Source organism: Caenorhabditis briggsae, assembly GCF_000004555.2.
Source record: "Caenorhabditis briggsae complete genome, chrII, whole genome shotgun sequence".
Lineage (NCBI taxonomy): Eukaryota > Metazoa > Nematoda > Chromadorea > Rhabditida > Rhabditidae > Caenorhabditis > Caenorhabditis briggsae.
The window spans coordinates 8722848-8738828 of record NC_013486.2 but is presented as its reverse complement, the minus strand read 5'-3'; the positions used below and the strand labels follow the sequence as shown (position 1 = coordinate 8738828).

Below are 15981 nucleotides of genomic sequence, written 5' to 3'. Positions count from 1 at the left end.
AAAATCCTCGTCCCTCCTAGCAACTTTTTTTTGAAAATTTTTCGCTTGTAACGGCATTTTTCGGGGATTTCGGATTTTCGAATTTTTTCGCTATAATATTGGGAGAATAGACAACTTTTCGAACATTTTAATGCAATAAAAATTTTTTGTCGGTGTCCCCTTTTAAGGTTATCAACTTGGATGCAGAGTAGTTTTGTTGTGTGTAAGGATATATTAAAGCAGACTCGAAATCTGTGATTTTCAATAATAACCACACACAGTGTGTTGTAGACACAAAACCTTCCGTCTTCTATCCTGGCAGCGTCCACGTAGCTTCCCCTAGTTTTCCGGAGCATGTCCCTGGAGAACCAGCAACGAGCAAGAAGCGAACGAAGGAGGATGATCATAATAATTTTAACTGTTCTTAATTGTAGTTCAAATGATAAACTATTTCTTCTAATTTGTATATAGCTTTGGCCTACGAGTTGTGAGAGTGGAGTTTCTCTGAATATTTTTCTGATGTTCCTGAATCTGATACAATATTTCTAGTGATATCATCATTATCATCATGATAATCGATCCTCCGAACTGATTCCTGGGTATCATTAATGACTCCGAGTTCATTCAAGCTGCAACTCATTTGTGTCTAGACTACAAAAACTACGCTACTGTCTCCTGATGATTCTTGAGCCATTCTTCGAAATTTTATCCTCTTATTCTTACACGTCACTGTACTTTTCTGGTCTATACACCAAAGTGTTGAAATAGCTTGTCTGTATTAATTATCGTCAGTTGCAATGGTAGTTTTTGAATTGAGACAAAGATAAAGAAGAATCGAGAAAACCAAATAGAAGGATAACGAAGGGACAGGAAGAACATGTGATGATAAGAACAGGTGCGTGCAAACGTGAAGAAGAAGAAGAAGAAGAAGAAGAAGAAGAATAAGAAGAAGGAAGACACTTTTTGAAGTTAAAATGATTTTTTGGAAACCGATTCGTGATTTTAGCTTTGAAACTAGGAGAATCCTTGGAAAACTAGGAAACTAGGAAAAAACTAGGAAAATCTCTGGATGTCCTGGATTCTTGTTTCCTATTCTCCGATGTCCAAACTTCCAGGTCATGATACTGCTGAAAAAAAATGCTAGGAATCTGGGAACTGTCATTTTCCTCGAAATTTTTAGAAAAAAAATGCATTTCAAAATGTTTTGTCCTGCACCAAATCGTCCGTTTTTAAGTCCAGTCATCCATAAACTTGTAGGCCTTTTTTCGAAAGCCTTCATTCCAGATTGTTTTTTAAAATTTCTCTTGACTGCATTATGAAAACTCTGAATTTGTCTGTATACTTTTTTTCTAATAAAATCCTGTTTTTTTTTTCAATTGAGCACATCAACACAATTTGACTACAAGGCACATAGATATTGTTTGATCGTCAGAAACAGAAGCGTATCCCTTTTCCGTATCCATTCCCCCCGAGAATGAAACATTTTGACAGAGGGTGATAAGCATTTATCAACAACACACGTACACCGACCCTATTCCTTCATGATACCCCATAGAGAACTATCACATCGCATCTCACATAATGATAATAATGAAACAAAACTGTTCTTTGCTCAAATCCTTTCGTTCACATTGTCAACCTGAATATTTGAATTGGGAAGAGATGTTTGTTTCAGAATAAAGATCATTAGGATTAGAAGAATGTGGATCCACACAGTTTTATATCATGCAACACCGAACAACTCCGAAAAAGTACGGTAACCGACGGGACGCGGATGGGCGGAACGTGGGAAATAGCCGAATTGGTTGTTGAGAAAGATCCGTAGATAATACGGTAAGATTTTGTAGACTACAAATTATGGAATGTGTGATTAGGAAACAGGAATGCCGATATCAAGCGCAAATTTGAATAATCAAAATATTCTTGATGATCGAAGGAATGGTTTCGGGAAAGCTCTTTGAAACTTCTGTCTGACTTTTTGGCGATAATGTGCATACCGTAATCTGCTGTAGGTTTCGTATGCACGGCTCGAGTACTACAACATTATCCATCCCACGCTCTCCCCAGCTCCCAATATGAACTGCAAGCCTTTTTCTCAGCGGAGCGCGGTTGCGCACGGCGAAAAATTCTTATTTTTTAAATTTTGTACTGAAGAATAGGTTTTTAGCTAAATTTTCTTATTTTTCGCCATGTTTTCAATTTTTCGTCCACAGGAATTGTTAAACTGGCTAAAACACACATTTTAAGTATAAAAGCAGCAAGTTCCGACTAAAAATGAAAGAGGAGATAGATTTTTAAGCAATTTTCTAAAAACGGACATTTCTCAAATTGTTCGGTGTTTTTAGAATTTCTTTTGTTAAACTATTGTAAAGAATTCATTTTTGAGTGTTTCGAACTATTATCCGCCAAAATGCTCAACCGGTCAAAAAAGATATTGCGATTTTTAGAAAATTGCTTAAAAATCTATCTCCTCTTTCATTTTTTGTCGGAACTCGCTGCTTTTTTACTTAAAATGTGTGTTTTAGCCGGTTTAATAATTAGTTGCCTGGTGCATCTATCCTCCAACCCCTTCTAAAGGTTCCCTCTACCCACGCAACGACACTCCGCTATCCCGCTCGGCGCGCGCACAATTTGAATTTAGTTTTGAGTGATTGCGAGCTTGGATTTGGTTCGTGGTTGTTCTAGAGACTCTTTTAAGGATTTTAAGTGAGTTTGCTTAAATTCTAAGGTTTTATTTGTTGTTTCTTTCTAACTTGTTCATAAAAAACCGATTTTGTTACATTTCTTGTTGATTTTCTTCTATTTTTTCACAGGAACCTGATACCCCGGACATAAGTACCGCGGGCAATTAATTCCTATGGACCAAAAATTTAAAAAATTGGCGAAAAATGAGAAAATTTTGCTAAAAACCGGTTTTTCAGTACAAAATTTGAAAAATAAAAATTTTCACCGCGCGCAACCGCGCTCCGCTGAGAAAAAGGTTTGCAGTTCATATTTTTCACTGGGGAGAGCGTGCATCCCAAAATTTCGAAAGTAGATTGACCTTACTAGAATAAAATTCATAATTTACAAAAAGTATAACTTAATTGTAATAGCATCAACTCTGGAAGTGTTGTCAATCTGTGAAATTTCTTTTATAAGTAAAGGAAATTCGAAATTCTTCCAATATTCCTAATAATCTTATTTTTTAAACGGAGTTTCGAAATATTCCGGATTTGCGGGCTTATAGTATTTAAAATATGCTCATTCAAACGATGGCTACATTTTTCGACGAGAAAGCGATACGGCAACAAACAGTATTAAAACGAAATTGTACAAGTAATTCAATTTTAAGAGTCATTGTAGCTCTTTCCATTCCGATAAATTGGGTTTCGAATCCCATAATGAATATTCAGGTTTCCGTTCCACAAACCTCTGAAGATGCTTGATGGGTGGCTGTCTAGTGTCCGATCGCTTTGAAAAGTTTGGAGTCTGTGAAACAGATCTTGATTTAAAACTTTACACTTCCAGAACTTTTTGAAAGTTCTTAGTTTTTCAGCTATTTGCCGATTTCTGAAGGACGTCTGCTTTTTCACGTTTTCAGTAAAAAAAACTGGAAAAAAGGGTGTCATTCAGAAATGGGAAAATAGATTAAAAAAACCAGATACTTTCAAAAAGTTCTGTAATGGGGTTATCTATGTAGCGAAAGTGTTATTTCAAAACGCATTTCAATACATTGCGGTGCCACCGAAATGTATTGAAATGCATTTCGCGACACTCCTGCATTGATTTTCGGTGCAGACTTTCGCTACATGAGTAACCCCATAAATACAAAGCTTTCACGCTAGGTCATTTTTATAACCTCCAAAATTTTCAAAGTGATCGGACACTTGATAGCCGAGCTCCAGATCCCTGATAATGGAAAAAAAAACCAACTAAAAATACGTTTTGTATACCTTATTGACCGGTATGTTTCAATTTTTAGATTACAGTATTACAGTTTGTCGTTCGGTTTTTTAAAATTACTGTAATCGGTCTTGAGGTTGCGAAATTCAGGACTTTTGTGAAGAATCAAGTCAAATTCTCTCGTAAGAATATTTTTGGATCCGTATTAGTTTTTCAAATAAATCTTTAAGAAACTACACTGTCTTGCTCAAAAACGTTTTTTTCTGGTAATCTTCAGATTTCCTTTAAACCTATTTTGGATTCTTAGCTACCGTATCACAATCGAAAGTGACGAAAAATCTCACCTGTGTCCGGATCCTGCAACAATCAACACCTCTTGCCTTTCCTCTAATGATCCAATACACGGAGATCAAACAGTTTTCATTTGTTTTCAAAGATGGAAACAAAACTCGAACCACAAATCCCACCTACTTCAAACATCATTGAAACAATGCGAAATGCACGTGATCTCTCTTCTTCGCCTATTATCTCCACCACTTCAAAATCAGGATCAAAATGTGGCACTCCGATGTGAGGCATCTCAGTTCAAAGGGATCATTCCTGTCCGTTCTCTTCGAACTTCTCGCCATTTCTTCGCTCCTCATTAATTATCCGATCCGACTCCGCCCATTTTTGCGGACATCTTGGGAAAAGAAAACCACGTTTTGTAGGACGATGAACTTCAGGACGCTTTTCCTATGGGCACCGCCCATTTTTCTTCCTGAAAACCAAATCCATAAAATCACAGGGAATCCCTTTCTTGGGTCTTCCTTCTCTCTGTAATGAATTTTGTTCTATTAATATTCTTTCTATTTACTACAAAATGCTCAAGTCTGAAAATAAAATCAGAAATCGATGTTACGAAATATGGATTGACTCAGCAGGAGATCCTGAAATCTCCTCATTATAAAGATAAAGTGTTCAATATTCCAATGAACACAGAATCTGGAGAAGAGCTTCTGGAGCATTGGGCAGTTCAAGGTTTTTCAGGAGTGGTTGCAGCTATCGCCACAAGGAGGTAAGAGATTACTGTAGTTTTTGAACCTTCTATATGGCTCATTTTTTAACTAATTCAATTTGGATAAAGTTCTACTCTCTGAAAACTTTGAAATTTCGACAAAAGCTTGTGGTAACTTGAACTGAAACCCTTTCAAAACCCCTTTCAGCTCATCTCAGAACTGTAAACCCCGTATGTTCTCTAATATAACAGATGCTCACACAAACCGTCAAGTTTCAGCTCAATTATCTCTTTCCTGTAAAAGATAGGAAACAATTGTCAACTAATAAGTTTTTATCTTAATGTCACCAATATTTTCTCAGTTGACAAATTTTTTTAGGTCTTTCACAGGAGTCGAGATAATTGACCTCAAAATTTGCTGTCTGAGTGGGCTTCTATATTGCGTAGCATGTTTCCACATCTACCTTTGTTTTAAGATATTACTAGAGAAACAGTAGAGATACCAAGTAGAATTTGTTGTAAACGGATTCCGAACAAAAATTATGTTTAGTGATTAATTTCTCAGATCAGAAAGTTTATTAGAGAAAACACGATATTTGACCTAGTTTTTCTAGAGGTTTGTCTTTTTCAGGTTATCCCTCGTTGAAGAATATCAGAAGAAAGACCACGAAAAATGTTCTTCTGAAGCTGAAACTCTGGCAGAGCATGCGAAATGTCTTATTCAATTAGAAGACTATGCTCACAGAAACAGACTGATTCACAGAAAACGTTTATTCGTAAGAAGTAAGTTTTGGATCACTTAGTTCATCTTAAACTATTCATTTATTTGTCAGAAATGCGTAGACGAATCGATAAAATGGAGACCAGAACCACTATGGCTCCAATCACTGCAGAAGAAATCAAAAAGGAAAAAGAATGGGTTGGATCGTTCCGATTCCGAGCGAAAAGAGAAATCAAAGTGCACACCAGAGACAGTTACACACTAAAATCACACAAGGAAATGAGTCCATTTGGATTGGTGACAAAACATTTGACAAGTGCCGTCAAACTTCTGAAGCATACTGATAAGGTGTCAAAATGGCAGGATACAATTGAGAGGATTGCCAAGAAGGCAGATGTAATAAAGGAACAGAAGAAGATGGAAGATTTTATGCAGAGGAGGTTGAGTGTTTTTACTGATGCAGCAGCCAAAATGAAGCAAAATAAGAAATTGGCAAAAGACGACAGTCTGAAAGAGATGAACGATTTGGAGGAGTTTATTGATAACGATCAGATTCGGGATGTGTTGAGAAATCGTAAGGAGAAAATCACAGAGCAAGATAAATTGTTGATGATTCCGATGAAAATGATGAGAGATGGTAGGCAACAATTTTGAGAAGGAAAGATTACTGTAGTTTGTTACAGCCGCCAAAATGAGTTTAGGAATGACGGGATACAACACAACTGACTTCGATAGAAAAATTGTGAGGATTATTAGTCCTAGAATTATGAGTGTTATTCCACAAGAAGAGGAAGCAAAGAATAATGAGGTAAACTTTCCCAAAACTCTTTTATGGATGTTAAGATCTATTCTTCCAGATTGACGTTCTCTCTCCATCTCTGTTTGCTCTCCACGATGATGGATCAGGGGTTGAGAAGAAAGCATCACTTGGAAATCTTCTCGGGTCGCTAACTAACAACAAAGATTCCCAAGACTTCCTCGACTTCATCGTAGAAGCAACTGGAGTGAACGAAGCAATGGAACGAGTCGAGAAGAAGATCGGAGAGTATCGAAGGCTGAAAGATGACGCAATGGGAAGAGGTCCAGAAGGTCAACCATTATATTTTACAAAAGAAAATGTGACGGAAAAGTATCCACACGAAGCGAAGAAGATTGACATGTTTGAAGCGTTGGATAAAACTTATTCAGATGAGCAATTGAAGGAAATGAATAGAACTGGATATACAATTATGAGACACGATCAGATGGATTTAATCTATGGAAAAGGATCAGTGGGAGAGAACGAAAAGTTCTTGAAGACGGCGAAGGCGTTGAGCAGACCGCAGATAGATAGAGCAATTATGAGCACAATTAAAGATTTGGCTCACGAGAAAGTGAAATTTGAGGCGAGGAGAAACGATATTGTGTTGTCACCGATTACATTTTCAAACTTCATTTTAGATCCAGTGGTGAGTAGATATTCAGAGATGTTGTTAATTTTTTCTAGCCAAGCTCAAGAAATCGAAAAAATCTTTTTTTTTAAATTTCAGTCCGTATCCCAACCAACCATCCTCTCTCCAGTCATGCTGTGCTCCCTTATCCTCTCCCCAGCTATCTACGGAGTCATGATCATGTCTCCCTGGCTGATGGTCCCTGTCATTATCTCCCCGCGTCTTCTCTCTCCTGTAGCAGTGAATCCATTCTTAATGGTTCCCATTATCATCTCTCCTCTTGCCTTCAATCCGTTCATTCTTTGTCCAGGATCCATGAACCCTTTCGTCCTTTCTCCGCTAGTTTTCACTCCATTCATTCTCTCTCCACAAGTTCTTACTCCATTGATTCTGACACCTTTCTGTCTGGGTCCAATTATTCTGAATCCATTGGCTTTGAGTCCTCTGGTACTTTCTCCATTCGTTTTATCTCCAACTATTCTATCTCCTCAATATGTCACTGCAGTCGTTTTATCCCCATATGCTCTGAGTCCAGCATGGGGATCCGATGGTGCCATGGTCACAGTATTTGCCTCTCCAAGTTGGCTTTCCTAACTTTTCTCCTCAAATTTATTACCGTTGTTATTCCAATATGGGTCATACCTAAACTTCTCATCTGCCTACTATTACATGTAAAATTTAATGATGTTTAAAATTTCCTAATAAGGTTTTGATATTCTCAAAGAATCAAAAAAGTGACATCTCAATAAATCATTTTTTCTTCATGCATATTTCGCCAGTTTTCCTTTCTAATCTTATCAATTCCCTCTCTAAAAAGAAACAATCGACAAACAACTTGACCCGAGTGATAAACGATCGCCGAGAAGAAGATTTAATTAATAGGGGAAGCAATTGATACACCTTATCAACCTTTTTTGCAACGACAAATGGGTTCACTTTCCGAAAATCTTCTAATTCGGTACATCCCTGGATTCCACAGTAATGTAACCAACAATTTTGAATTAACTTCCCGCTAATAAAAACATTTTCCACTAATGAAATCAAAAAAGATATACAGAATAAAATGTTTATTCAAAAAAGTCATAAAGACCCTCCAAGTTGTGCAGTTCTGATGTACACTCCGAGGAAACGTTGTTTGAAATTTGCAGATTAGATGAAGAATTTGGACAGCTGAAAATATAAAAATATGATTCAAGCGGCTTCTCAATAAATTTCAAATGTTTTTCCGATTATAATTTAAAATTTTGTTCAAAGAAAAAATCGTCAGTTTCTGAAGAAAACATAGAGAAGAAAAGAAAGTTATAACTATATTGTAAACTCTCTAATAGAGTGTCACCCAAAATGCCAACTCTGACCAAATATTTTTGATAATAGGTTTAACTTTTTGTCAGCTGACCACTTTTTGATATCTTTTACAGGAAATAAGATATATGAACTGAAAATTGACGGTTTGGATGGCACTCTATAAGAGTGTGTAAACTTTTTTTAACTTTTTTCTCGTGTCTTCTTCTTCCTTTTTCTTCGGAAACGGACGATTTTTTTATTTTACGATTTTGTCTATTCATTCCTAAGAAATCCTAAAATATTCGAATATTTCATAGACAAGAAACGTGCTTACTCCATTTTCAACACATTTTTTCCCTAAATACGATTTACCCAGTCTCACCTCCAAATGAACGATTTGAGAATTATTGACCTGGATATACTTCTTCATCAATTCAATATTAGCCTGATCCAACATCTGTGTCGCCTGATCAATCTTGATAGCTGCCTCATTGACGAGATCCAGAATTTGAAATCGTTGGTTGACCGACATATTCGGTCTTGCCATTCTGAACCTCAGTTTATATTCGAGATGTTCATGATAGCTACGGATTGCTGTTAGGCGGCGGTGATTATTTTTCATGAGAGCACGAAGTTCCGCACGTTGATCTTCAAAATAGCTTTGGTCTATGATGAATGCTTCCATTACTGAAAAAAAATTACAGAAATACAGAAGAGATAGAAAATAGGGAAAACTATTGAATGAAACTCAAAGGGCAATCGAAAGAGCTACATCAGTACATCTCACACTTCACAGATGTTAAACAGGTGTCTCGAAATAGGGCATTTTCATAATCTCTAGTGAAAAAGGTCAAGTAAGAAAAACTACAACGAAGATCAGATGCACCAGTAGATAAATCTTGAGAGAAAAAGAAACGAAAAATACATGTGACTCATCCCATTCATCAGGTTCCTCTGCTCCCTTCTTCCAAACTTTCCCCAAAAAAAACCAAAAATTTTAATAGGAAGCCAAGGGAGAGAGTACCGAGTGAGATTGACATATTTGTTTGAGTTGTGAACCAAAATTTGTGAAAAATTTATGTTGAAGAATGAAAATTTATAGAAATATGTGTTTCTCTCGCTCTCTTAAAATATGCTGTTTGGTTTGGTGTCAGGAATTTTATTACCCTCAATTTTTTCTCTTTCTTTCAGAAACCCTGGAAGCCAAATCTTCGTTAGGCGGATAGTTTTTCTCATGTTTCTTAAAAGATTGTGTTTCAAAATACAATTTTTATAATATCAGAAGATTATCGGAGTTTCTGACAAAAAACAAATTTTAAAAATTTTCATCGGGAATAGCTCAAATACATAAATTTGTTTAGCTTCCTCAATTAATCTTGCAATTCCTCGATCCATTGTTCGATTTGCAAATTTTTGAGCTGAAAATTAATCTCGTTATCGCTCATTCCCATCACTCGTTCAACTCACTTCGTTGCAGAGCTTCTCCTTCTTATCAACTTCCTCCATCTCCTTACTCTCTTTCTTGAATGCCTCCATCACCTCTACCAGAGCTTCTGTAGACTCCACTGCGTTTTGGCAGATAGTATCTAAAATTGTCGACTCGGCTTCTTTGGTAATTTTGGAATAATTGAGGGCTTCGACTAGGAACGGAGAGATGTGATCGCAGAAAGTGTTAACTTTCTCCAGCTTCTCCAGAGGTGAAATCATGCGAGATTCGATTTGAGAACGTTCTTTGTCGAAGGGAGAATGAGATGGAGAATATGACATCTGAAGTTAATATTTTGAGAAGAGGGACTCAAAAATTTTTTTCATCGAGATTTTAACACATCATTCTTGCTCTTTTTTAATGTAAAAACATACTATCTTTTTAACGTATTTCCCATATATTTTTTACCGTATTTCTACCGTATTTTTACCGTATTTCCCCACCCTAACCGTCAATTTTGAGCTAAATTATCTCGATTCCTGAGAAAGATATTAAAATTTTGTCTATTGATAAAATGGTGGTGATATTATGATAAATATTTTATCAGTAGACAAAATTTCGATATCTATTACAGCAATCGAGATAATTGATCTTAAAGTTGACGGTTTTGGTGAGCTTTTAATAGAAGAAATACAGTAATCCTAGAAACTATCATTCCGAAAAACTTTTTAAAAGTTCTAAATTTCCAGAAGCTTCTGTTGATTCTTACATCTTCATCCTCATTGATTGTCTCACAATGGAACACGATTCCATTTCGCTTCGCATGATTTTGAGTTCCCTTGCTGATGCTTTCCAACTCGTCCACTATTTTTCGGAAGCGGCAAGTTTGATCTTCGTCTGGTTGGGTGGAAGTCATCTGAAGCTCAAAACGGGTCGAAGAATGTAAATTGAGATGACGGGCGCGGATATAAGAAAAGAGAAAATTCCATGAGAAGCTTTTCAAAAAAACGGCAATATTTGAAAAAACCAGCATAATATTTTCAAGTTATCCTACTACTACTCATTGGCAAGTACAGAAGTGCTATGAAATTGATCATAGTAATCACTGTTTCCTGATAAAATTCCAAAAAAATGGGCTGAACAATTGGAATAATGACGAAAAAGAGGCGTAATGCAGTCGTTAGAATATCCGTTTATGGCTCACTTTTAACCCAGAATGTGGCAGATGTTTCACAGGTGTCAACCACCAAATAGTACAGTTTTTTGATGTTTTGTGAACTTTTCATTGAAATTTTTTTTAAAAACATTTTTATTGAGAGAAGTTTAGATCGATGTGTGTTCAGATCGATGTGTGTTCTCCTGGGGATGTTGAAAGCAATCACAATTGGAACTTTTTCAACTGAAATGACAAGAAATAATTTACAATAAATCGTACAAAACTATACCTCATCATGGAGTGTCTCTCTTAGAATCGCCTCCGTTTCATGAGCTTGTGCCGCTGTTAATTCCCATATCATTTGATTGAATTGAATTTCTCGTTCCATGATTTTTGTCATAACCCAAAGCTGAGCTCTCGTTTGTCCTCTGACTCTTTTTTTAGTCGTGATCGGGTGGACCCAGACTTCTTCAAAATCTTTCAAAAGTTCACGAGTCGCAGCCAGTTGATCAGTAACCTTCAACAAGCGAGTTACGATTTCGGCTCGCTCTCTATCGAATGCAGAGTCGAGCATTGTCATCTGAAAATGTATCTAATGAATATGGAAAAAAATACGGAAAATCGAAAACTACTCAAGAACTTTTTTGAGTAAGACTAGTCAGACTAATTAGACTAATCAGACTAATCACAGACTAATAGAACTTTAAAATGAAAATTCTTAAAAATCCAATAAGATAACGAGAAAAAAAAACGATCGCGAACTATTCAAATCAATCGAAAATGAAACATCTAGATTTGAATTGAGGAATCAATATCTGTGTAAGCTGTGAGTCATTAAGAGTGTTATAACAGTTAAAAAAACACATTCAGAATTTTCACTAAAAAAGAGGACTTTTTGCGACCATGAATACATCTCGCTCAAAAAGACAATCATGAAGGTAATTTTGGCTTCAAAATGAGAAAAATTTCAAAAATATCAGAATAAATGAGAAAATAGACATTTTCTTCAAAGTTCAAGACTGGGATACTGTAGTTTCTCCACCTTTTTTCTCAAAAGGTGGCAGGTGTGGAGCAGGTGACAAACACAAGTGAGTACTGTATTTTTATTGGTAAAAAGTCCTGCGAAAAACATCATAAATGTTATGAGAAATGGGCTTGTTGACGATGTGAAACACAAAAACTAATGGGAAAATTTCAAACCAATTATTGAAGATAATCCATTTGAATAAAAGAAGAATGATAGCGAAAAATAACGGAAAATACATTTCCCCATAAAATGTGACCTTTTTATCGAGAGAATATGAAGAGAAATGGCTCAGCTCATGATCTTTTGATTGCATTTGCCTTGTTAATCACCATATTCCTGAGGAATCCAAAGGTCTCACGTTTTAGAATTAGTGAATTGCAGAAAGTTGAAATCCTAGACAGTTGAATAACGGATAATAGGAATCTCCTGAATTCTAAAAAATATGAAATACCATAATCTCATAAATTGCAGTTTTCTCGAAAATTTCGAATCTCGATTTCCGAAAAAACAGAATTAAAAACCGATATTCAATATTTGAAAATTCTTAACATTTTGAGATTGTTTCAGCTTCCTGGAAAAATTGTTCGTTCTTTTAATCATAGTTGCAAAATCTCAGGCCGGCTCGCGCTTTTAAGATTTTCTGGAAGGTTCTCGGAACATTATTAAATGTCTCAAGTTAATACGATTCGAATTTTCTTATTTTTTAAATTAAATTTTATGCGAAATTGCCTTATTTTGCAACCGATCGAAAAAAAATTCAGCAAAACACTTTTCTCTCTGCCTTGATACTCGCCTTGGTACTCGCATTCTTTTAACATCCAGCCAACTCATGGACTCCTAATTTAAACATCAGGTTCTTACTATTAGTTTGGGAACAATCCAACTCTCAAAATTTCCTGTTAATCGGATTTTTTGTAATCTGAAACACCGTGTTTTCTTCGTTATGTTTATCTTTGTAACCCCTGGAACTAACTCATCCGTTTTTAACTTTTCAATTTTTTGGGTATGTACATTTATTTACACAATTATTTAAACACGAAATAGAAAAAAAAGGGCTTTAGAATAAAACAAAAAAGGCAAAAGACATGGTTTCGGAGAAAGACGGAGGGATCGGAGCTTAAGTTTTTAAGAAAAAATTTTAACAAATTATTAAATCGGTTTAGAATTATAAACTTCGTTGGACGTCTTCGGATTACTGTCACATTTCACTTCTCCTCCTGACTTGCCATGCGAGCCCAAAACTGCTGCTCAGCTTTCTTTTGCTCCAATTGCTGAAGTTCCACCATCTTATCATCTTTGACACTCTTCACAAACATGAACGAGTACGTGGCTGCTTCTGCTACTTTTTGAGTTTGTTGAGCGTATCTTTCGTATTCTGCTGGCGACAATTGTGGGGCCACTTGCTGGAAGGTTCTGTCACAGTTGAGCAATCCTTGAAGGCAGTTCCGCTCATAGCACTCGAGTTTTTGGATTTCCGATTGGATTCCGCGTTTTTCAGATTCAAATGAAGTATTCATGATTCTGCAAATAAAACTTTTAGAGCTTGATAAAGAGAGACGAAGATAAAGTTCGAAGTAAAAAAGCACAGAAGATAAAAACAGAAACATGTCTACTTACTAATCGAGTCAATCTGGCGATAGCTATATTCTGGAAATTTTTTAACAGGTGATTATATATGTATACTAGTCCAAAAGAAAGAGAGCAAGTGTCTATGCACTAATCTCTTCTTATTCGGCTCGCTTTCCCTCGTTTGCATGACGTCTGAAATCTCGCGCCAAACCTTCGCACTCTTTTTCTCTCTCCATAAAAGTTCAGGAGATCTTCGAAGATCACGCGGAGAGTATATTCCAAGAAGACAGATGAAATCTAAAGAAGGTCTAGACAATAATCTCTGGTTTTTTCGGGAAATAGTTGCTTATCTGGATTTATAAAAAAGGTGTGGGAAATGTTTCAATAGTGTAGCTAACTAGTATTCTTTAATAAATATCGGAGCAATGGAAAAGAAAAGCTTGTGGGCGTGGCCAACAGTCCCTGCAACGAAAACCACCGTAATCTGAAATTTTCGGTTTCTTTCTAGATTAATTCATCTTTTCGACAAAGAAAACTGGCCGGAAAACGGACGAAACTCGAAAAAAAGGAAATTAAATTTATTTGCTAACTAAGGTAATTTGGTCGTGGCCGTGGCCACCAGGTTTACTCTTCCACGGGTCCGATATCCAGCATAATAGCCTTAAAAGAAAAGTAAGTTGCCCTACACGAATAGACATGATCAAATAAAGTAAAATTTGATATTGAGTCTCGTTAGGTTCAATGAGACGGCTGTCTGATATCGTGTCTGCAGATCGAGAAAGACCTTGGTAAAATAAACGATTGTTGCACTTTATAAAATCACTAACCAGGGGAATCAATGACCAAATTTTTTGAACTTCTTAAATCTTCTCGGAGCTGTCTAAGCTTAAGGCTTACAGTTTGATCTTAAAATGGCTCAAAAGACACGAATTCGTCAGAAATTATCGAATACCTATTTAGTCTGATACTGTAGACTTGGCTGGCTAGGATCATGTTTTATGAAAAATTGAATTTTTGAATTTCGTACATAAATTTGAAGTTTAGTGCTCGAAACGTCTGATACATATAATCATATGCTTTATCACTAATGACAAGAAAAAATACATTATACTAGCCGGGAATTCAGATGAATGAACTTCTCGAAATGCACGTCTCCTTCTGAATAACGAAGCCTATTTTATATTCTTCTAAAAGTGGGAGGAGTTTAGAAACAATCTTTTTAGAAAGATGCGTCTAGACTAAAAGTGAAATGGTCGGGGGAGTGAAGAGAAGAATCGGATGGTTTTTGGAGATAATTTTTGATGTAACACGGGGGTTTGTGCGCAAGATAAAACATTTTTGAGAAATAATTTTTTAGGTCAAGGTAATTTAAGTAATCAGCACCATCACACGGTACGGGTGTTCTGAGTGATAAGAACTACCTTCCTGCTAAAGATTCATAAGTTCATGTGTTGCTGGTTGTGGGGAGAAGACGTGCGACCTATTTGGAAACTTATCAGAAGAGTTCCGGTTTTGGAAATGTCTCAATTAAGGAGGGATAAATATTAAGTAGTGTTATTGGCGGGAGAATTCGAATTCCAATCTTTTGAACTCTTATTATCATAAAGTCCAATGTTGTTTACTGGACCAAGACAGCACGATGTAATACGGGTGGCAAGTTTCTGCACTAGGAGGTGCCATTCGTCTATTCTTCAAACAGAAAGTTTGAAAGTATAAACAAAAAGTGCTGGAAACAAACTAACAAAAGATCAAAACTCTCAATGAATCTCAATTTCTATATCAACATGTTTGCTCCTTATTCATCCAAACACACAAAAAAAAGCGAATTGGTCTGGAATAAATGCTGCTCCGTCAGATGCAATTCGACCCAGACAGACAGAACTATGCAATTTGTTTTATGACTTTCCGCAGATATTTTGGGTTGGGTGTCGAAATGTTTTAAATTCTAAGTTAATTGGATTGCATGTGGAAAATTTAAAACATACATTTTTCAGATACCGTAAACACTCTAATAGAACGCCTCCCCCCCCCCCCCCCCCCCCCCGACCGTCAACTTTGAGCCAATATATTTAACTTACTGTGGAAGATAACAAAAAGTTATTAATTGATAAAATGTTGCTGATATCATGATAAACACCACAGGAAGTGAGATATGTATTGACGGTCCGGGTAGCGTTCTTTTAGTGTTTATTCATTGTTGATGTTCAATGTTGAAGTTAAGAGATTCAAGGATTTAAAGGTTCTTATATGTATTATGAAATTTTAGTATTCGTTTTTTTCTGACTTTTTTTTTTTTTTCAGAGTCTCAGACTTGAGAATGAAATGAAAGTTTCAAAATCTCAGAATCCTCAGAATCCCAACCAGATGCTGCAGCGGTTTTGAATGTTTCTGTTTCTGAACAACTGATCTCAGGATCCTGGAATTTCATATGATCAGAATTAAAATTAGAATCAGCCACAGAATCCTATGAGCTCTCAGAAAATCAAAATTTTTGAATTTTTGAATCA

The 15981-nt window shown here is 36.1% G+C and overlaps 5 protein-coding genes across 5 annotated transcripts; 1 reads left to right on the top strand and 4 right to left on the bottom strand.

Moving 5' to 3' along the window:
- Positions 1-4685: 4685 nt before the first annotated feature.
- On the top strand, positions 4686-8074 carry CBG02776 (the record flags this gene model as incomplete). The annotated part of the gene is made up of 7 exons (XM_045242431.1): positions 4686-4921; positions 5493-5644; positions 5695-6219; positions 6266-6390; positions 6440-7034; positions 7112-7546; positions 8070-8074. The coding sequence occupies 7 exons, from the start codon at positions 4686-4688 to the stop codon at positions 8072-8074; spliced, it is 2073 nt and encodes a 690-aa protein (XP_045092211.1).
- Positions 8075-8161: 87 nt separating this feature from the next.
- On the bottom strand, positions 8162-8843 carry CBG25608 (the record flags this gene model as incomplete). The annotated part of the gene is made up of 2 exons (XM_045242430.1): positions 8162-8182; positions 8679-8843. 2 exons carry the CDS (start codon positions 8841-8843, stop codon positions 8162-8164), a joined length of 186 nt encoding a protein of 61 aa, XP_045098144.1.
- An 823-nt stretch (positions 8844-9666) lies between these two features.
- On the bottom strand, positions 9667-10638 carry CBG25607 (the record flags this gene model as incomplete). Its single annotated transcript, XM_045242429.1, has 3 exons — positions 9667-9714; positions 9764-10063; positions 10492-10638. 3 exons carry the CDS (start codon positions 10636-10638, stop codon positions 9667-9669), a joined length of 495 nt encoding a protein of 164 aa, XP_045098143.1.
- A 462-nt stretch (positions 10639-11100) lies between these two features.
- Positions 11101-11458, bottom strand: CBG25606 (the record flags this gene model as incomplete). The annotated part of the gene is made up of 2 exons (XM_045242428.1): positions 11101-11121; positions 11168-11458. 2 exons carry the CDS (start codon positions 11456-11458, stop codon positions 11101-11103), a joined length of 312 nt encoding a protein of 103 aa, XP_045098142.1.
- Positions 11459-13110: 1652 nt separating this feature from the next.
- On the bottom strand, positions 13111-13422 carry CBG25605 (the record flags this gene model as incomplete). The annotated part of the gene is made up of 1 exon (XM_045242427.1): positions 13111-13422. The coding sequence occupies one exon, from the start codon at positions 13420-13422 to the stop codon at positions 13111-13113; it is 312 nt and encodes a 103-aa protein (XP_045098141.1).
- Positions 13423-15981: the final 2559 nt, after the last annotated feature.